General features: G+C 52.5%; 1 protein-coding gene across 8 annotated transcripts in view; it reads left to right on the forward strand.

Moving 5' to 3' along the window:
* Positions 1-20,495, forward strand: part of Dnmt3a (DNA methyltransferase 3 alpha) — a 106,276-nt gene that overhangs the window by 71,811 nt on the left and 13,970 nt on the right. For all 8 annotated transcript variants that reach the window (XM_060365227.1, XM_060365226.1, XM_021648280.2 and 5 more), the window contains 7 exons: positions 16,675-16,890; positions 17,155-17,313; positions 17,774-17,881; positions 18,084-18,240; positions 18,511-18,660; positions 18,832-18,876; positions 20,199-20,278. In XM_060365227.1, coding sequence (XP_060221210.1) covers positions 16,675-16,890; positions 17,155-17,313; positions 17,774-17,881; positions 18,084-18,240; positions 18,511-18,660; positions 18,832-18,876; positions 20,199-20,278 — 915 coding nt within the window. The remainder of the gene's footprint in view (positions 1-16,674; positions 16,891-17,154; positions 17,314-17,773; positions 17,882-18,083; positions 18,241-18,510; positions 18,661-18,831; positions 18,877-20,198; positions 20,279-20,495) is intronic.

The following is a 20,495-nucleotide window of genomic DNA, read 5'->3' on the forward strand; positions in this document are numbered from 1 at the left end:
CAAGTGATGGCTTTGGTGATTCCTGGCCCCCCTCTGGAGTTTGAGACCAAAGCACCAAGCTAAAGCTAAAGTCTGTGGACAGACAGGCCCCGAGTGGGCTGCACGAAGGAAGAACCCTGTGGATTCATAAGAAACGTGCAACATGTAAAGCTCCTTGCAGAGCTGGCCTGGACAGGAGCTTGATTGTTGTTTACTGTTTTCAAACAGGGTCTCTCTATAGGGGCCAGGCTGGACTTGAACTCAGAGTGATCCTCCTCCTTCTGCCTCCCAAGTGCTCAGGCTAAAGGTGTGTGCTACCTCACCAGGCAAATTATTAGTATGTATGCGCATGAGTATGCTATGGAATGCATGCAGAGGTCCGGGAACAGCTTTGTGGAGTCTGTTTTCTCCTCTACCCTTCCACAAGTCCTTGCAAGGCTTGACCTCATTGGGTCTAGCTGGCAGATGTTCCAGCTGAGCCATTTAGCTGGCCCCTGTTCTTAAAGTTACTTTAAATTATGTAAGTCTTACACAAACATTCTTATTTTAAAACAGTACCCCCCCCCCCCGACTATTTTAATTCTTTAATGTGCTTTAGCGCTGGACATAATGATACATGCCTGAGATCCCAGCATTCAGGATGACCACAGATTCAAAGCCAGAATGGGTTTGCCTAATGAGCTCCATGCTAGCCTGGGCTACAGAGTAAGATACTATCTTAAAATCATATGTACATACACACACACACACACACACACACACAACTGCTGTACACATGTAACAGCATATAACAGTTTTTTGGGTTTTATTTGTTTTGTTTTTTCTGTTTGTGAGTCTAAACATATAGCATTGCCTCACAGGTTTGTGCTTTTATGAGGGGGACCATTCTGTACTTTCATTTTCAGTTTGGTTTTTCGCTTACAATAAGGCTGCCCAGTTTAGCCACATAATTACTATTCTATTTCTACTGTGTGAATTTCCATGGTTTTATTTAACCAGACTGCTGGCCATTTATGTCACAGTATTTTGAGATCCAGGCATGCTGTGGCAGTACACATCCTCGGCGTGTGTGAGGGAGGTCTCAGGTAGCCCAGGTTGGCCCAAGCTTAGTATGTAGTTGAAGATCACACTATATATGGATTATAGTTGTGTGCCTCCAAACCGACGAGGCTGGGGATCGAAGTGGAGTCCACAGGCATGCTGGGCTTAGCCTGCTTCTCTGTGCTTCTGTGGCTTCCATAAGACAAACTCCTAGGAAGAGAAATCTGAGTGGACGGAGTGTGCGTTCTGCATTCTATAAAATCTGTCAAGTTGCTGGAAAAGGGCCATACTAATTCTGACTTCATCCCAGCTAGCTGCTGCCCTCTGCTAATGGAGTGGGTGGGAAAAGTGGGAGTCTTGCTATGGTTCTAATTGTCATTTCCCAGATAACAAGTGAGGCTGAGTTATCTTTTCATATGTTTATTGACCATTTGTGCTGCTGCTGCTGCTTCTGGGAGTTTTAACAAATGTGGCTTCCGTTTGCCTTACAACCTGGGGTTGTGACAGCCCGCTTCCTGCCTGCCCAGGAAGAACAGCCCGTGAGTGTCCGGAGGATCACCTCTTGGGTGGGCCATACGCCATTTAATAAGCTATCACTCGGCATCCCCTGAGCAGGGGCCCTTGGGTGGAGGGCTCTGAGGATGAGGTGAACAAGGTGTGATCGCCTGAGCCGGTGGAGGGCGTGCTTCTTGACCAAACATTCCTCACTCTCGTCACGCCCAACTTTTGCCCTTAGGCAATGCCTGGCCACCCTGGAGAGGTTAGGGACTTTTGCAGCTGAAACAGCAAGTAGCTTTAGCGAAAGGCCGGGTGCGTTTGAAAAGGGCTCCCACGAAGGAAGGCCATGGTTAGAAAGAACCTCCTAGGCTGGCCTTTGCACCAGGCTGTGGAAACTGTCACAAAAGGACTGCCCCTGTGATAAGTGGATGGGCTGGGGTGGCCGCCCTTGTTTGTCTTGAAACAGGTTTCAGTCAACCCAGGGTAGCCTTGAAACTTGACCCTTGGAACTGTGAACTCTTGATCCTACTATTGCCTTGTCTTAAATGCTGGGATTACAGGTGCAAAAGACCCAGCTTTGGTCTGGGTGGGTTTGTTTGTTTTGAAACAGGGTCTCCCACTGTAGCCCAGGCTGTCCTGCAACTGGGTAGCCTCTGCTGGTCTCTAACCCAAAGTTGGAGATTGCAGACTGGATTCATTCACTTCTGGGCACCGAAAGAGTAGCCTCCAGAACAGCCTCCGCTTTTTAGTATTGAGAAAATAAGGCAGGGTCAGTGAACATACTTAGGGCGCAGCTGCTGGTGACAGCTAAGATGAACTGGGGGAAGGAGGGTGAGCTTCCTCCACCACAGACCTGGGGGACATCCTGGTTATTTTTGGTTTGATGCTTAGGGCAGAAACCAGTGTCCTGTACATGCGCACACTGAGCACACACTCTACCACCCTCCACCACCGACCTGAACCCCAAGATCTGTAAGAAATATCTTTATCAGTTCAGCAAGACTGTTCAGGGTAAAGACACTTGCCACCAAGCCTGATTGCCGGAGTTTGGTCCCTAGAACACACATGATGAAAGGAGGGAACTAACTCCTGTGGGTTGTCCTCTGACCTCCACATGTGAACACACACATACACACACATACAGACCACATGCACATATATACACCACACAAACATATATACACACATACATACCTACATACCACATACACACACACACACACACACACCACCCTGGCTTGGCTTTCCTGATTTTCTTTAGTGCATTGTCTTCCAAGTTCAGGCCTAAATCTAGAAGGGAGCCCCTCCAGCTTGATGCCCTCCCTGTTATGTCCTGTTATGTCGGCTGACCCTGAAGGCCGTCCTGTGAACTCAGACCTGTTCCTCCCAGCACCACGTACCTGTGCCCTTGCCCTGCCCTTGACATGCTGTTTTCTCCTGAATGTGTGTCTGATGTTGTAAAATTGGATTATGATAATGTTGGAATGGAATTCTGGAGTCCTGGTTTCTAGTCTTAGCTTCTGCCCCAGATTAGTTGATCAATTCAGTTTTCTGATTTGTAATGTGATAGAAATAGATTGTCTAATTCCAGGAATTCTAGACATTTTTTTATTCTGGGGTGGGAAGGCCTGGCTTTCTCACCCATGGAACTGGAAACATCAGCTCTCAACTGAAGCCTTAGAGCTCACGATATAGAGATGCATATATGAAGCTCCCTTAGGAGAAGGCAAACAAAATAATTTGTAGATCATTTTGGCTTGGAGCTAGAGTCTTGCTTTCCCTTCTTCATCACTGTGCCATCACTCCTTTCTCTGTTGTTTTAGATTCTAAAGGCCTAGAGCTGAATACAGGGCTCACGATTGTAATCCCAGTACTCGGGAGGCAAAGGCAGATGGATCTGTGTGTTCAAGGCCAACCTGGTCTATATAGTGAGTTCCAGACTCAACAGGATCTCCCATAGTCATAGGGAAACTATGTCTCAAAAAGAAACAAAAAGAAAGGGGAAAAAGTAAGTGCTTAGCACCCATAAGGCCCTGAGTTCAACCCCCAGCACTGTTCCTAAGAGGCCTGGGGTGTGGCCAGAAAGATGGCTCAGCAGGTGAAGGCACTTGTTGCCAAGCCTGACAGCCTGAACTCCGTTCCTGGGACATATGTAATAGAAGGAGAGAAAAAGTTTCCCTAAGTTCTCCCCGGAGCACACATATGATGGCATGTAGGCACATCCGAAAGTGTAACTTAGGGGCTGGAGAGAGTTTGGAAGTTGGAAGAGTGCTGGCCACTCTTGCAGAGGACTGTTTTGATGCCCAGCTACCACATCTGTGGGCTCCCAAGTGTGCCTGCAGCTCCAAGGGATCTGCAGGGCTCTTCCGGCCTTTGTGGGTTCCTGCTCTCACCTGCACATTCACACACAGACACATAATTTAAAAATAAAAATAACTAAAATCTTAGGAGGCCACGGGGGTAGGGTGGTGGGGTGGAGAAGAGCACAGGCTGCCTTCCAGAGGACACAGCTTCTAGCCCAGCACCCACATGGCAGCTCACAACTGTCTGTAACTCCAGTCCCAGGGGGTCGGGCACTCTCTGGCTTCCATGGACACTGTGTACACGTGGTGACAGACACACTCACAGACAAAACACCCAGGGAAGAAGAGACCGCGGTGGGCATGGTGACGCACACTTAGCTGCAACCCCGGCAGCTGGGCGGCAGTGGCAAGAGGAGAGTTGCAAGTTCTGGTCTACCTTGAGTTCCAGGCCAAGACAGACTTTCTCCAAAAACAAAACCAAAATAAGCAACCAAGGAAACAGACGAACAACAGCAACAACACACAGAATATTTTGCCCATTGATCTGGGGGGTCCCAGGGGTGTCTGCTCCTAGGGTTCTAGTAGAGAGTTAAGGGACTTAAGTCAGTGTTGACTAAAGGTACAGCTTATGGTGCTGGTGGCCAGTGACAGACATGACACAGAGTGCCCCAGAGCCACACACTGTATGTCGGAGGAGGCTGCAAGGCTCGAGCCAGGCTATGTTATAGGCAGACCTGATCTGACCTGTGCAGAGGGGGGGACCATAGCTCGGGTTAGGGACGATATGTGAGGAGAGAGAAAAGCTGAGAGGAAGCTGCTGGTTAGATCATCACGGTCCTTCCTGCCGTGGGTGAGAATTTAGGCTCAGTCCGTAGCTGTGGGCACAGAGAACCCCGGCGTGCATTTTATTTTATTTTATTTTATTTTTATAATTTATTTAATTTTTATCTTATGTGCATTAGGGTGAGGGTGTCAGATGCCGTGGAACTGGCATTACAGACAGTTGTGAGCTGCCATGGGGGTGCTGGGAATTGAACCTGGATCCTGTGGAAGAGCAGGCAGTGCTCTTAACCACTGGGCCATCGCTCCAGCCCCCCGGCGTGCATTTTAACATGCCAAACCTTGGTGCAGTGCAGGGGGCCTCAGAGAAAGGGTGTGCAGGAGCTGGGCGGGCAAGGTCGACGTAGCAGAGGGCGCTATGTTTGACCTTTACTGAGGGTCCTGTAGGGAGGGCAGAATTGAGAGAACTACCAGTCTGGGCTACAGAGTGAGCTCCAGGCCAGCCTGGGCCACAGCAAAGTAAGACACACAGAAGGGTGGCAAGGAAAGGAGAAACCTGGTATTTGGGGTGGAGGGAGGTCAGAATCCTGGAGCAGGAGCAGGCTCGGGGCCAGAAAGGGGAGGCTTTGAATGTCAGTAAAGTTCAACTCATTTCCCCCACTTTGGCTCCTGTGATGGTGGGTGATCCCCAAGCTTTCTACCCACCACTCAGGAAGATTCTCTTGCAGGACAGGGTACTTTTCACTTGCTCTAGGCCATGAGTGACCTTGGGGACCAGTAGAAATAGGTAGGCAGGCAGGCCCAGAGCAAGGAAAGCAAGACCAAGACAGGGAGAGGTAGAGAGTTGGAGCTTCTGCTAGCAGATGGCCTGGAGAACTCCCGGGTCTGTCTCATGTTGTCAGTTCAGGCTGTCCTTGAACTTACTGTGTAGCTGAGAATGACATAGCTCTTGATCCTCCTGCCCTCGCCTCTAAAGTGCTGGGATTGCAGGTGTGGGCCACCCCTTGCTGTGGTCAGTCAGAGCTCTCTCTAACTTCAGCCCCCCACCCTGGCCTTTCCGGTTTCACCTCTCAGCGCCAAGGAGTGCGGTTGTATTGTTTACAGGGTCCGCACCAGCTCTCTACATTGTTGCTCTTCCCAGCCCGTGTGAGCCGAGAGGCAGCACCTGTGTCTGTCTGCATACCGGGCGCTGAAGAAAAAGAGCAATTCATTCCTCTGTGTGTTTAAAAATTGATGCTATTTGCAAGGAAATGGGGAGGGGGAGGGCAGCAAAAGTTCAGACAGCGAACATTTGAGTTGACCTTAGTTTTTACATCCAAAGGATGCTGTGACCCAAGTGTGCCGTCACGTCACATTGAGGCCAACTTGGGCAGGGATGCTAGCAAAACAACAGCAACAGCATGTCATTGTGTTAAAGAGTACGCGTTGCCCTCTGTCACCTGGGCAGGCATCCAGAGACAGGCTCCTGGACCTGTTCTGAGCCACGGAAGCCAGTCTCTGGGGCAGCCCCTCCTCAGGCTGTGTTTGAGAACCACTAGGCCTCTGATATGAACGGAATTAAACCTAACCCTCACCCTGCTTCACTTGCAGGGAGGGGCCCTCTCTAACCACTAGGGTCACCTGGTGCTGTCTGTTTAAATGTCACTGCCCGGGGGCGGATTAATCACATTGTGAATTGAGTGACAGTTTAGCTTTTCAGGTGATTGGAAGGTGGCGATGGGGTTGCAGCTCTCACTTTCCAAGCCTGGGGGTGGGAAGGCCGGAAAGGACTCAAGGCTTTGATTTAAATGTTCTCTTTCGGATGGAGATGGCGGACATCCCATTGCTTTCAGCAATAGCCAAGTTAGTCTTCTGGGCTCCTCCCATCTTCTTTGGACCCTGAAACTCGAGAGGGTCTGCATGCCTGAATCAGAATGGTGGTCCCTTGGCTTCTTCCTCTGACCCCTGGATTCTGGAAGAAGGGTGGGGGAAGGGTAGTGCACTGGGTTCCTCTTGGCCCACTCTCCCGCTGAGTGTGACTGGCTCTGCTCCTCAGACTCAGGTTTCTCCAGGGCGACAACACCCAACACTCAGCAAGCCTATCCTCAGGCTCTTTCTGCCCCGAGTGTTAGCCCCTCCAGCTTCCTCGGAGCCCTTCCGTGAGGAGCAGGTGGTGGTCTGTAGACCCATTAGACTGGTAGGAGAAGAGAGGTGGTCACTTAGAACCCCCTCATCACAGTAACACCCTCACACACCTCCTGCTGATTTTCTCAGGTAAATGAGGCTTGTGTAGCACAGCCTCCCCCAGCCCCTTGAAGTCTCCTCCTGGCCTCTTGCCCAGGCCCCAGACATAAGAGGAACAGTACATCCCCGGAACAGCAGGTGGAAGGCTGGTCTGGGGACTGGCTCCAGAGCTGCAGGGGCCATGGGCAGAAGATGGCTGGCCAGGTGTCATAAGGAAGGTATAGCAGGAGCCCACAGGGAGGCCTGGTGGATTGGGCCTTCTAAGTGTAGGGAGGACTTGGGAGGTAGGGAGGACTCGGGGATGCTTGGGCTAGACACAGGATGGGCAGAGACAGGGAGGCAGCAAGAAGGAAGGACTAGCTTTCTAGCTGATCCTGCAACCTCTGCATTAGACGCTGCCAAGGAGAATTCCCTCAAGTACACCAGATCCAGGCCACTGCCCCTCTCTAAGGAGAAATGTATTTGGCCAACTTCATGCTTCTTGAACCTTCCCTCCATCCGCTACCAGGAAGATTTCAGGTGACCTCCAGATCTGCCCATCCTGCCCGAAAAGTTTGGGGGTTACATTTGTCCCCGGGATTCATCCCTGGAATCTTCCTGCCTTTCCTGGTTCTGGCAGCCTCTGATTTCCCTCAGCACATGTAGGAAGCGTCACCACCACATAATTTACCATCTAATTGCATGCTGTCTTGAATGAGGGCTGCGGTTTATGTGTGGTGAGTCCTGGGCACACAATTAGTCCATGAGTAACAAAAGCATGGCAGCTCATCGCTTCCACCTTCCTGAACTGCGCCCCACCCCCGCCCCGCCACCCCCGGCCCTCCTTCTGCCTGGCTATTGCAGGTGCTCCAAAACTTAACTATCCTGGTGTAGGTGTGTTTCAGGCAGGCTCACAGTTGGCTCAGGGGAAATAGATCTGGTTAGCAGGGACAGGCTTGTGGCATCAAGCCAAGTGCTGCTTTTAGGAGCTGGGGTCAAGGTTCCGTTGCAGGGCCCAGGTTCAGGCTGGCTATGTAGAATCAATCAGGCTGGCAGCCCACAGTTGCCATGGTGACCCAATCAATCAGGCTGGCACCCCACAGTTGCCATGGTGACCCTTTCGCTTTACCTTTGAGGATGGATTTCTCTTTTCGCTTGAATCATCTGCCTGGGCTGCCACCTTTCTGCACTCTCTGGGGAGCAAGCTTCCCAGCCCCCACCCTCTGCTCTCTGCCGCAGGGAAGAGTGTGTCCATTGCTTTTGATTTCAGCTCAGGACCTAGTCAGCCAGCTGGAAAGGCCCAGGAGGGGCAGCGGCCCTCCTGGGACACCTGCATTGAGGTGAGGGAGGGGACCTCTTTTCTAGATCACTCTCTTCTCCGTTGGCAGCTCTGACACTTCTGGTGAGCTCAGTCCTCTCAAGGACTCGGTTACTCACCTACAACCAACACCCAGCCTGAGCTTTCTGAAGCCTTCACACTTGGCTGATATTAGAATTACCTGCAGGGGTTTAAAGAGAGTCCTGGCCCCCACCCAAGCCTGCTGCTCCAAGTTGGCAGGACCCAGACATCTGTATTTTTTAATCTGGTGATCTTGATGGGGTTAAACCCTAATGAGCTGGGGACTTTCCTGGCAGGGCCACCTGTGAAGGGCTAAGGGAGAGGACAGTATGCACTGCCCAGCACTAAGGAACCACGGGCCTTCCTGGGCTCCCAGGAGCCTCTGGAGCCCCTGACCGCCTAGCGGGTGTTTCCTGGTCCCAGTGGTTAAGCCCAGTTTTGACCCCCACCTCATCCCTCAGGAGAAGCCAGGAGGGAGAGAACGACAGGAAAGGGGGGATGTTGCCATAACAACCAGCTCCAGGCAGAGGCCTCCCTTCCAGGGGCTGGTACTTTACCCCAGCCCTGATGGTTGCCATGGAGATGAGGTACTGAGGGACAGGGGGAATATTTACCCCACTTGAACAGCCGTCAGGAGCTGCCAGAAGGCACACCATCTCTAGGTGGGAGTCTTGGACCCCTGTCAACTTTGCGTCCCCCAGCCCAGCCTTTGCTCTCCTGGTGAATGTCTGACACCTTCTCCTGCTTGGTTGCTCTCTCTCTGGCTGTCTCCTTAGCAACAAGTCCTGCTAACTCCTCGCTGTTGGCTCTGAGCTATTTTTAGCCTCGCTGCCAGCAGCTTAGTCCTGGTCATTTGCTTGCAGCCTCCATATGGGTTGCAGGGGAATAGGAAAACGAACATTTCCTGGCAGCTTTGGAGAGCCCTAAACCCGGACCTCCTGGCAATTGTTAGAATGTCTGCTATGGACAGGAGCTGCCTGCAGCCTGGGATTGGGGGATGGATGCAGAGGAAGCTCCTGAGGCAGTGCTGCATTTCAGTCGAGCCAACACTGCATTTTTCCTCCACCATGGCCAGCAAGGTGCTCTGTCCATAGTTTCCACAGGAAGCCGAGGAAGATTGCATGCCTGCCCTCTAGGGACCTGTAATCTCATGGAGATGAGTCCAGCCCTCTTCCTAAGAGGCTAGGCCAGTCGTCTGTGAGATTAGACAGTGGAATGGCAGGGAGCAGGAAAGGACTGGGAGATAAGGAACAGGAGGGGAGATAAGGGTGCGAAGGTCTCGGCAGCCCTACCCAGAACTTTCTGTGATAACGGGACTGTTCCGTATTCTGAGCCATGCATCCAAAATGGCGGTTCTTGGACATGTAGAACGTGGCTAATGCAACTTGAGGAACTGCTGTTTCATTTTTACTTAATTTTAGCTAATTTAACTAGCTACATACAGCCAGGAGCTACTTCCCTGGACAGCCCAGGGTTAGAGGAACTTTGTTGGTGGAGAGAACTGCTAAACTGGCATAAAAGGTTAGCTAGGGTTTCAGCTTGTTAAGCTGGTGTGACTGTTAGCACCGACCTGCAGGCAGTACTGCGCTTTGCCTAGTGATCTGGAGGCTCATCTGATATCAGTGCCACTTGGAAACCAAGTGTGCTCACCTCTCATTTTGTGCTTCAGTGTCCCAGGAAAGTGACGTGTAGAGGAAAGGAAGCTTCCTGACAGGACATGCTCCTGCCACTCAGAGCAGAACCCTGTCATGATGTTTTCTGACAGTGTACTGGTATAAGCATCCCTGGGAAATGTAGTTAAAGTCAAGTTTGCCTGATGAATTCAGGATCAGGGCTGAGGCTCAGGTACCCTTTAAGAGCCGTTTATTACCTCTGGTGGCTTATTGGGTCATAGCTGTCTGTGTTCAAGACAGAACATTCACTATTTTCAGGCCTTCTCTGTTGGGCTGTGACAGATCCATCCTCCCATGGCCTCTTCCAGGCTCGTGGCATCCATCGCATCTTCTACCAGGAGCATATGTTGAAAGCAGTTTCAGCTGGGTTCGGTGGTGAACGGCTGTAATCCCGGCACTCAGGGAGGCAGAGACAGGTGGATCTCTGAGTTTGAGGCCAGCCTGGTCTACTAAGCAAGTCCAGGACAGCCAAGGCTACACAGAGAAACCCTGTCGTGAAAAACAAAAAGAAAGAGAGAGAGAGAGAGAGAGAGAGAGAGAGAAAGAAAGAATTGAACGCAAGCAGTTTCAAGAACATGGCTTGTCTTACCTGATGCTGCTATTTTAGGCTGACTATCTTCATCTCAGGCAAAAGACTTCACAGGAACTACCTTACTTTGGAAAGTCAAAGACAGTCTGCTTTGTGGGTGGACTAAGAAAAGGTAAATGGCTCAGTTCATCTCTGAGGCTTGGCATCCTGGCTGCCTGAAGAAGTAAGGTAGAATTTAAGGCAGTCAGCCACGTTGTGAGGGAAGGTGAGACATGAAGGATATCTGAAGACCAGATGTGTTCAAGGCTAGCCTTGGCCACATAATGAGTTAGAAGCTGGTATGGCTTACACTGAAAAGAACAGCCAAGCCACAGGGCAGAAAGGTTTTTTTGTTTTGTTTTGTATTGTTTTGGGGAGGTCTGGGGTATTGATTGAGTCTGAGCAGGCTGCAGGGAGCAAGTCTTTTACAGTCCACATCTGAAAGGTCAGAAGATGGCAAGAGGAGTCATTTTAGGACTTCCTTCTCTCTTAGGAGTGAGAGGGTGCTAGGGACCAGAGTTTGAGCACGTGGCCTACTCTGGAGCCACACCACAGCCCCAAGCTCATGGCTTCTCCTCACAGTTTGTGTGACCTGAATAGCTGGCCCAAACAAATACCAAATACCACTATTGCGTTGAAAAGTGCATTGGAGCAGCAGAAGACCTCTAGAGTTCCTGGGATGGCAGGGAATGGTGCTTTTTTTTTTTTTTTTTTTTTTTTTTTTTTTCTTGTGGGGGAGGTTTGTACTCCAAAAGTTATTCTTTATTTTTTGAGACAGAGTCTCACTCTGTAGCCCATGATGGCCTCAAACTTGAAGTGATCTCACAACAATGATCTCCAGATCTCTTTGCTCCCTAAGTGCTGGGTTTACAGCATGCACTATCAGGCCTGGCCCTGTACCCATAAATTTTACATGGAGAAAGCCTTTTCAGTCACTCACTTGCTCTAATGGTCTCAGGAAGGGTGAGCTGAGCCCCAGGTGAGATGGAGGGAGCTCCTTAATAGTTCATCCCTGCACCTCATTATACCTGTACCTGTTTCAGCTGGTGCATGCCAGCTCATTGTCATTAGGATGCTGATTTCCTAGGTTCTAGAGGGCTGATATCATCACCCCTATTCTGCAGATGAGAAAACAGACTTCTCAGGGTTAAGTGGTCTGTGTCAAGGTCGTGGAAATGGGATCAGATTTCAAGTTCGGTTGGTTTTTTGACAAGTGTACTAGCCAAACAGCAGTGCCCTGCTGGGGTGCATTCACCTCCAGTTCTTTGTTCTAATTAATTTTGCAAACTGAATCCTGGCTAATCATCTCCATTCCCGTTCTTGACCCATTCCCACTACCCAGCCTTTTCAAAACCATGGCCGTTTCGAGTCTGAACTGAGAGGGTTGGGAGAGTTCTTCCTTCCCTTCTAATACCTGACGTATCCTGCCTGCCTGCCTGCCTCCTCCAAATCCTGTTCACCTTGTGATCTTTCACCTCCTCAATCACATCCTTCATCTCATGCTGTCTTCTGCCATCTATCTGCTTGGTGGGCTTGATACTTATCCACACAGGGGTTTGCACCCCCCTTCTTCCCAAGTCTAGTGGAATCCGTCAGCTTCCTGAGGGCAGGAACCAGTGTTTCTGTGTCTGATGCTTCTGTCCCCTAATGGAGGGCTGGGAGCGATGTGTTTGTGTTCACCTTGGGGTACTGTGCCTTTACTTAGGATTGTCTTTAAATGGCCTAGGCCGCACGTGGTGGTTCCAGGAGACACCAGCATGTTCGTGAGAGCACGGTTCTAAGTGTATGTGTGTCTCCATCCCGTAATTGTTGAGACAGGGATTCATGATGTTCACGCTGGCCTTGACCTTCTGTTAGTCGAGGATGATCTTGAACTCCTGCTCTCTGTCTCCCACGTGCTAGGATTACAGGCGTACTTCACCACCATAGGTCTTTGTAACAGCGGCCTCTTGAGCCGCAGGATGCCTTAGCTGTGAATGAAGGCCCTGCTCCTTACAGGCAGAAAAACGAGGCAACCAATAGTGACCTGGGGGCCCCGGGGACTGGCCCGGGAAGGAGTTTTCAAAGTCTGACTTGTCAACGCCACTTTGAACGCACCCCGCCTCCATTCACCTGTAACGTGGAGAGGGGGTTGTCCCCTACAGCAGTTCTTGTTCTGGGGCGCCCTCAACCTGCGTGCTCTCCACCCGCGTCTGCTTGCTGGGTTTCCTCAAACTGCTTCGCTGTAAACTCCCGGCCTCATCTCTAATCCGTAAACTCGCTCGCGCGCTCCCGCGCTCGCTCGCACTCTTTTCTTCGCTCGTGTTTCTTCGAAACTCACTTTCTACAACTTTCTCCCGGCACTCTCTGGCTGTTTGAAGCCAGCGCTCCTTTCCCACCACGGCTGTTCTGGGTCCGCCCGAGGACCGTAAGCAACCCACCTCCCACAGGACCCCCATCCTCCCTATATTCCCCCATCCCCAAAGTTGGGGGAAGGGGGCAGAGCGGGCGGCTCGCGGGAGCTGGCAGGAGGGGCGGGCCCCTGGGAACGGACTGGCCAACCTCGCCCCCAGGCCCCCCGCGCCCCTCGGGCCGGGGTGAGGGGCTGGCCCAGCGCCAGCGTAGGAGGCCGGCCCCCTCCCCCGGCCCGGGCGTAGCCAACCAGGAACTCCAGCGGGGCCCACGTGACCTGGAGTTCTAGACAAAGAAAATGTTCCCTCCCTCCCCCCCAGCGCCCCCTCCCCCTCCCTCTGGCCCCCTCCGCCCCCAGCCCCAGCGCCCCCTGCCCCTCCCCCCAGACGGGCAGCTATTTACAGAGCTTCAGGCCGGGGCTCACACCTGAGCCGGACCGCAGAGGGGCTGCACCTGGCCTTATGGGTAGGTTCTTGGACAGAGCCCTAGGGTTACCGGGGGCGGGGAGGTTGGCTGGGCCGGTGGGAGGATCCTCGCAGCCCTCAGTGTTGCAAAGAGTCAAGCCAGCCTCCGTCCCAACTGAGTTCCGGGGATGCTGACTTAGGTCGGTCCCACTAACTCGAGTTTTGGAGCTTCAAGGCCCCGCGCGTCCCTGGTCTCAAGTGTCACCTGGCACGCTCAGGGGACAGGAAGATCAGCCCTGATGGTGGTAACTGCAGGCTTGAGGCAGACGGCCCGGCTGAAGGCAGTAGAGGACCAGAGTTGGGTTGGAAGTAGCCTGGGCTGTAGCTGGAGTTGTTGGGTGCCTGGGTGCCTGGCAGTTGTTGACCTGTGTGCCTTCTTGGAGGACCATGTTGGCCTCAAGGCCTTACCAGCTCTGGGCCTCTGGAGAGAGACAGTTTCCTCCCCTAATAACACCCCAATATTTCTGTATCCCTAGGCCGGCAGCCAGAAAGAAGTGGTGAGCCATAGCAAGGGAGTAGTGCGAACCTCGGGGTCGTGGAGGGTAGCCTGGTGTTTTGTGACACTGAGATAGCCCAAAGCCGCGTGGGTTTGGCGGCAGAGACAATCAGACCTCTGACCTTTGGATTGGGAGTCCCAGGGAGAGGAGGAGCCGGTACAGCTGCCTGACCGAGGTGGAACTGGACAGGGAAGCCGTAGACCTAGAGTTACCAGGGCTTTCCTGGGTCTGAGGAACTCCAGGCCAAGTGGCTTTCTTGAGCCAAGGGTATTGGGGGATGGTGGCGTGTCCCTTCTGGACCTTGCCCAGTCTCAGGGCTTAAGACACCAAATGCTAGAGCCCCTAGTTAACCCTTCCCTTTCCTATTGTCTGCTCGGCGAGTAGAGGTAGTGAACGTGGGAAGGAGGGTGGTTGTACTGCCAGGCTGACTATTCTAATGAGCCCCTCCCCCACCGGCTGCGCAGCCCCCCCTTCCCCTTTCCTCTGGCCTCCTGCTGCTAACCCCCTCTACTGTGCTGGTCCGGGTGGAGGCCCCCTTCCTCTTCTGCCAGCCCGAGCTGTGCCGGGCACATGTTTTGCGCTGGTGGATTGGAGATGCTAAGGCAGCTATCAGCAGCGGCATCTGACAAACCGGGGGAAGTTGTGGGAGAAGAATTTTCACGAACTGTGGTGAAAGGGGTGAGGAGAAAGACAAAGGAGCTATGGGGGAATAATAAGGGCGAAAGCAGGCACGACTCGGGAGGAGCCTTCGCCCACCACATACTCCTCGCTGTGGAAGTGGTAGCAGGCCCCTTCCTCTGCAAGCTTCATGCCTCATGCTGGCTGAGGAGCTGTAACCCAGGGTCTTTGGGTCGTTGGTGGCAGCTGCATAAGTCGAGTCTGTCATGGTTGTCAGAAGTTCTGGGAGGCATGGTGGGAGGAGAGAGGAGGCAACATCTGGGCAGCGGTGCGTCTGTGTGTGTGACTTCTGCAGATGATTCCAGCAGAGGCGGTAGCTCCAGGGAGAAAGGAAGGCACACCGCACGCAAAGCCAGCCCTGGTGCACCTCCTTGGGGGAAGTGATAGCTAATTGGTGGAAGGAAGGGAAAGCAAGCCCAGGCCAGGTGAGGGTGGGGCTGGGGAGAGTTGAGCAATTGCCTTGCATTCCTTCCCTCCCCGGCCTTGAGCTACATTCCCCAGCTGTATCATTCCATTTGAGATTTGTTAAACCAAAGAGCAAACACTCAAAATTCCCACCGTCTGTATTTTAGGGATCACCTCACCGCCAGAAGCGGAACTGGGTTGTTGCCCTGAGGCAGAAACATGTAGCCTGGAATAAAATTCGGGTAGACCACCTTCAAGGCGACCCTGCGGTGCCCGGGCAGCCCGTGGGAGCATCCTTGAGATCCTGGGTACACGTGTTTCTGGTTCTTAATCGGGTCAAGGAAAGGGACCAGAAGCTTCCAGTCTAGATGTTCAGCTTCTAGATGGCCAGTCAGCTTCTAATGAGTTGCCACGCCAACTAGTTCTTAAGCTCCCAACGAGGAGCTGTTTATTATTTATTTATTTATTTTTTTAGAGAAGCTGATTGCAAAGTATTCTAAGCTGGCCTCCCAGTCAATCTCTGAATTTGAGGCTAGCCTAGTCTACATACAGAATGAGTTCCAGAACAGCCAGGGCTACACAGAGAAACCCTGTCTCAAAAAAGCAAGAAAAGAGGAAAGGGCATGGCTCCTCTCCCTGCTCTGTCCCCAGCCGCTATGGTGAGAATAGGTGCAGCACTTTGAATCTTGGAAGGGAAGACACGTGCTCTAGATTTCCTGGTGGAGGTGAGCTGAATGGTCAACTTGGTGTCAATCCTGTACCTTAAAGGGGTCTTTGAGCAGGAGTTTGTTTGGTTTCGTCTCTTTTTCTAAGACAAGGTCTGTCTTATGTATGTACCTGGCCACCTAGGAACTCACTGTGTAGACCAGGCTGACCTCAGACTCAGAGCTCTGCTTGCCTCTGCCTTCTAAGTGCCAGCATTAAGGGCGCCAACTAGCCTTCCTGGCTTTGAGCAGGTTTTTAGACGAGATTGGGCTCACAGCCGTTCGTCTCAACAGCATGCGGTAGAGAGAGAGGATGGGGTCTTTCAGTGAGAGAATCAGTGAGGGTTTGTTTGGAATGGCAGAGGCAGCTCCTGGTCCATACGCCCAGCTGAATGAGCACACGGTGATGGTGGGAGAGGTGCCGCTGTAACGGACAGCACTCTCCATTGTGTGATGAGTGACGTGGCCTTCTCCTAGGAACAGGCATTTACAGAGCGTTCCATTACTCTGTCAGAGATGGACTCTATAGTACCTAGAGGCCTCGCACAGCTGTGGTCTGAAAGCTCATTCACTTTCTCAGTTGAGAAGCAAGACTCCCAACTAAGTTTGGAGCCAAGATCCTTGCCTGAAACATGGTGTGTAATTCATATTTGAGACGCCAGCCCTTGTGGTGTGTGCCTGGAATCCTAGAATTTGGTTTGGTTTGTTTCAAGACAGGGTTTCTCTGTGTAGCCTTGACTGTCCTGGACTCAACTTTGTAGAGCAGGCTAGTCTCACACTCAGAGATCTGCCTGCCTCTGCTGCCTTTCTGATTGCTGGGATTACAAGCACATGCTGTTGGGCGTGGCTTGTAGTCCTAGAATTTAAGAGGTGGATGCAGGAGGACCAAGAGTTCAGGATCGCCCTCAGCTACATAGCAAGTTTGAGGCCAGCCTGGGCTCTGTGAGATCCTGTGTCAGAAAAGGTCAGAGGGCAGATTCTGGGCCAAGAGGGAGGTTTCCTCAGAGGCAGGAAGGATTGTTGAGTAGGCCTTCCAGCTTCAGCTGTTTTTCTTTACGCTCTCTCCAGACCACTGACTGATAGGCTGGAGTGTCACGTGGCCTTGCTCATTTCTGGAGGGGTCAAGGTGACTTCCTGTCCCCATTTCCCCAGGCTGAGAAGAAAGCCAAGGTAATTGCAGTAATGAATGCTGTGGAAGAAAACCAGGCCTCTGGAGAGTCTCAGAAGGTGGAGGAGGCCAGCCCTCCTGCTGTGCAGCAGCCCACGGACCCTGCGTCCCCTACTGTGGCCACCACCCCTGAGCCAGTCGGGGCTGATGCTGGGGACAAGAATGCCACCAAAGCAGCTGATGATGAGCCTGAGTATGAGGTGAGCAGGCTGCCTCTCTAGTAGCCCTGGTGACTGGCTTTTTCCTGGGGTCTTTCCCTGTCAGATCTTCCCCTTTCCTCCTGCTATCTCCTCCTGGCTGCTTCAGAGCTTCCCCAGGTTACTGAGTTGGCTCTGTCTCCCTCCATTCTCATGGGGTTCTCTCCTTCCCTCAGATGCCCAGGACTGCAGTTTTGCTCTGGGAGGCTTCAGGGTGGCTGGGACTTAGGACTGCTGTGTAATGATTTTCGCACCTTGGGGCTCTAGGATGGCCGGGGCTTCGGCATTGGAGAGCTGGTATGGGGGAAACTTCGGGGCTTCTCCTGGTGGCCAGGCCGAATTGTGTCTTGGTGGATGACGGGCCGGAGCCGAGCCGCTGAAGGCACTCGCTGGGTCATGTGGTTTGGAGACGGCAAGTTCTCAGTGGTGAGTTTTTGGCTTGGTGGTCAGGAGGTTGGGAAAGAAAGTAAGGGGTCTTGGTCTGTGACCGTCTGTGGGTACAGTCTGGAACAAAGGCAGTGGAAATGCCCTCTGCTTACCCTCCTGTGTGGGGTCAGTGGAGGAAGCCTGCTGGTCCATCAGCTGTGAGGGCCCTTCAGATGTTTTCCCGTTCTTGACTGGGGCTCCTCTTTTGCTCTTCGTCATTTTTGTCATTGCCTCTGAGCCCCAGAGGGTCCAGGGACTCTAATGTTCCCCAAGATTAACAGTTACAAGGCACGTGGCTTAACCATATAGGGAACAGCTGGCTGTAGTAATCCCCACTGAACCTGAAGGAGCACAAGTTCAAGACCAACCTGAGCTACAGAGTGAGTGCCAGGCCATGCAGAACTGTAGCGCGAGGCCGTGTCTCACGGAAGGAACAAACTAAGACTGGCTTGGCCCCTAGGTGTGCGTGGAGAAGCTCATGCCCCTGAGCTCCTTCTGCAGTGCGTTCCACCAGGCCACCTACAACAAGCAGCCCATGTACCGCAAAGCCATCTACGAAGTCCTCCAGGTGAGCATGTCCCCAGCATCTCCGCCGAGTTTAATCGGTGAGGCCGCCAGGCTCCCCGGAAACTTGAGCTTCGCTAGGTGGGCCTGAGTCCCTTCTTCACCCTCCCTCCTGGTGTTTTCCCGCCCACTGCCCGCCCACCTTTGCCCCTATGAGTTGGGCTTCCCCTATCATCTCACCTGTCCCTACTTCTGTTGCCTTCCAGGTGGCTAGCAGCCGTGCTGGGAAGCTCTTTCCAGCCTGCCATGACAGTGACGAAAGTGACACTGGCAAGGCTGTGGAGGTGCAGAACAAGCAGATGATTGAATGGGCCCTCGGAGGGTTCCAGCCATCTGGTCCTAAGGGCCTAGAGCCACCAGAAGGTAAAGGTAGCAAACGGGTCTGGCGGACTGCAGCGGGGACTGGGAAAGGCGCATTTGGGAGAGCCGTAGTGGCCCCACCCACAGTAGGGCAGCATAGAAATGGCTTCCCTGCTGCTGATGCTCCGTGATTCCAAAGTAGCCTGTCGTCCGTTGGCTCACTGGAACCCCAGAACTTGGAGGTGGGAAAGCAGCCTGGGAAATGTGCCCCACCATGGGGACTGTGCTAGGATTAGCCTGTAAGTGGTGTGATCACCTGCCTTCCTGGTGCAGAAGAGAAGAACCCATACAAGGAAGTTTACACGGACATGTGGGTTGAGCCAGAGGCCGCTGCTTACGCCCCACCCCCACCAGCCAAGAAACCTAGAAAGAGCACAACAGAGAAGCCCAAGGTCAAGGAGATCATTGATGAGCGCACAAGAGGTAGGAGCCTGGAGAGAGAGAGGGGAGAGAATTGGGAGCTTTGAGGGGTGGAGGGGCCGACGTCATCTGTCTGGGAAAGAGAGAAAGTTGGGAGCTCTGAGGGGCGGACATCATCTGGGCGCCCGTCCTGGCCACCTGGGCAGTCTCCTAATGTAGGCTTTCCTCCTGCAGAGCGGCTGGTGTATGAGGTGCGGCAGAAGTGCCGGAACATCGAGGGTAAGTGTTGTCTGGGAGCTGGGTGGGCTTGCTCTTCACACAAGCATAGTGTGGCCATAGGTGTGGAGTGGCACAAGTGATGCGGGCCCCGGTGGCCTATCTGCATACTCCACCACCTCCGTTCACCTGAGGCTCCTACTCCTTTAGGGTTACGAAGCACCCCAATGGGTTCAGAGAAAGATTGTCCTTGGGTGGTTGATTGAACTTGGCTGAAGTTGACCTTGCCTTTTTCAGTCTTCACCTTCTCAAAGCCAGTATTAAGTATTTTCCTCCCCTGGTCCCGAGGTAATGATCTGACAAAGAAACAGGACTGGAGGAGGGCCTGAGGAATCCCTCCAGGGCAGCTTGGACCCAGACCCTGTTCTTATGAATGGGTTTTCGTCCCCATGTCACCCTACCCTATTTCTGGTGGTGGTATAAATGAAAGAAAGAGATAAATGAGCTTCTGAGATTGGATACCAACTGCTGCCTTGAAGAAAATATGTGGGATATTTGTAAATGAGTAGTACTTATGTATGTGTATGTGGAGGGCATAGGCTGATGGCCGGTGGCTTCCTCAGTTGCTGTCCACCTTCTGTTTAGAGGCAGGGTCTCTTCGCTGAACCTAGAGCTCAGAAATTTCCCCTGTGCTGGGTGGCCAGTGAGCTCCAAGAACATGCCTGTTTTCTACCCTCCCTAGCACTGGGATTGCAGGCATAGACTGCCATGCCTGACTTTTTCTTTTTTCCTTTTTCCTTTGCTTTTTGTTTTTTTGAAACCGGTGGGGGGGGCTCTCTGTGTAGCCTTGGCTGTCCTGGAACTCGCTTTGTAGACCAGGCTAGCCTTAAACACACAGAGATCTGCATGTGTGTGTACAATGTCTCTTGGTCATGCCTACCTCACCTTCCCCGGTGACTCCCTGCAGCATGTTTCTTTCTTACCTTCATATACCCCCCCAAGCCCCCCTAACCCACTGAGCCCAGTTGATGCAACATGAGGATGCTGGGGATTTGAACTTGGATCTCAATGTTTGCCTGAGCCATCTATCTCCACAGCGCTTTGCTGTTTTGTTTGGTTGTTTTTTTTTTTTTTGTTTTGTTTTTTTTTTTTTCCTTTATCTTGGGACAGAATCTCCCTCTCAGGCTTGCCGTGAACTCACATTGTGGTCCAGGATGCCTTTTGATTTTCTGAGCCTCTCAAATGCTGAGATTGTGGCTGTGAGCTACCTGTGTGGACTGCCATCCTGACACCCACTTTGGTGGATATTATCTTAGCTGGGGTCCGGCTCCAGGTGGGCAGGGGCTCCAGGGAATGGATGTTCATGGCCACCTGTTACCTTGCAGACATCTGCATCTCGTGTGGAAGCCTCAACGTCACCCTGGAGCACCCGCTCTTCATTGGTGGAATGTGCCAGAACTGTAAGGTAAGGCCACCGCCCCCCCCTGAGAGGTGACCTCTCCCCTTTCTCGGCGTTGGGAACCAATGCCTGACTGGTTGTGATATGGACCCGCGTGTGCACTTAGGCTCCAAAGAGTCAGGCTTGTTCTGGTTTATGTCATGGAAGATCCTTTTGTGGTTTAAGTCTTCGCCCCCCGTGGGCAGGAGTGGGAGCTACAGCCATGGTTGGAGGGTGGGTGGCA

Source organism: Meriones unguiculatus, chromosome 1 (genome assembly GCF_030254825.1).
Source record: "Meriones unguiculatus strain TT.TT164.6M chromosome 1, Bangor_MerUng_6.1, whole genome shotgun sequence".
Taxonomy (NCBI): Eukaryota; Metazoa; Chordata; class Mammalia; order Rodentia; family Muridae; genus Meriones; species Meriones unguiculatus.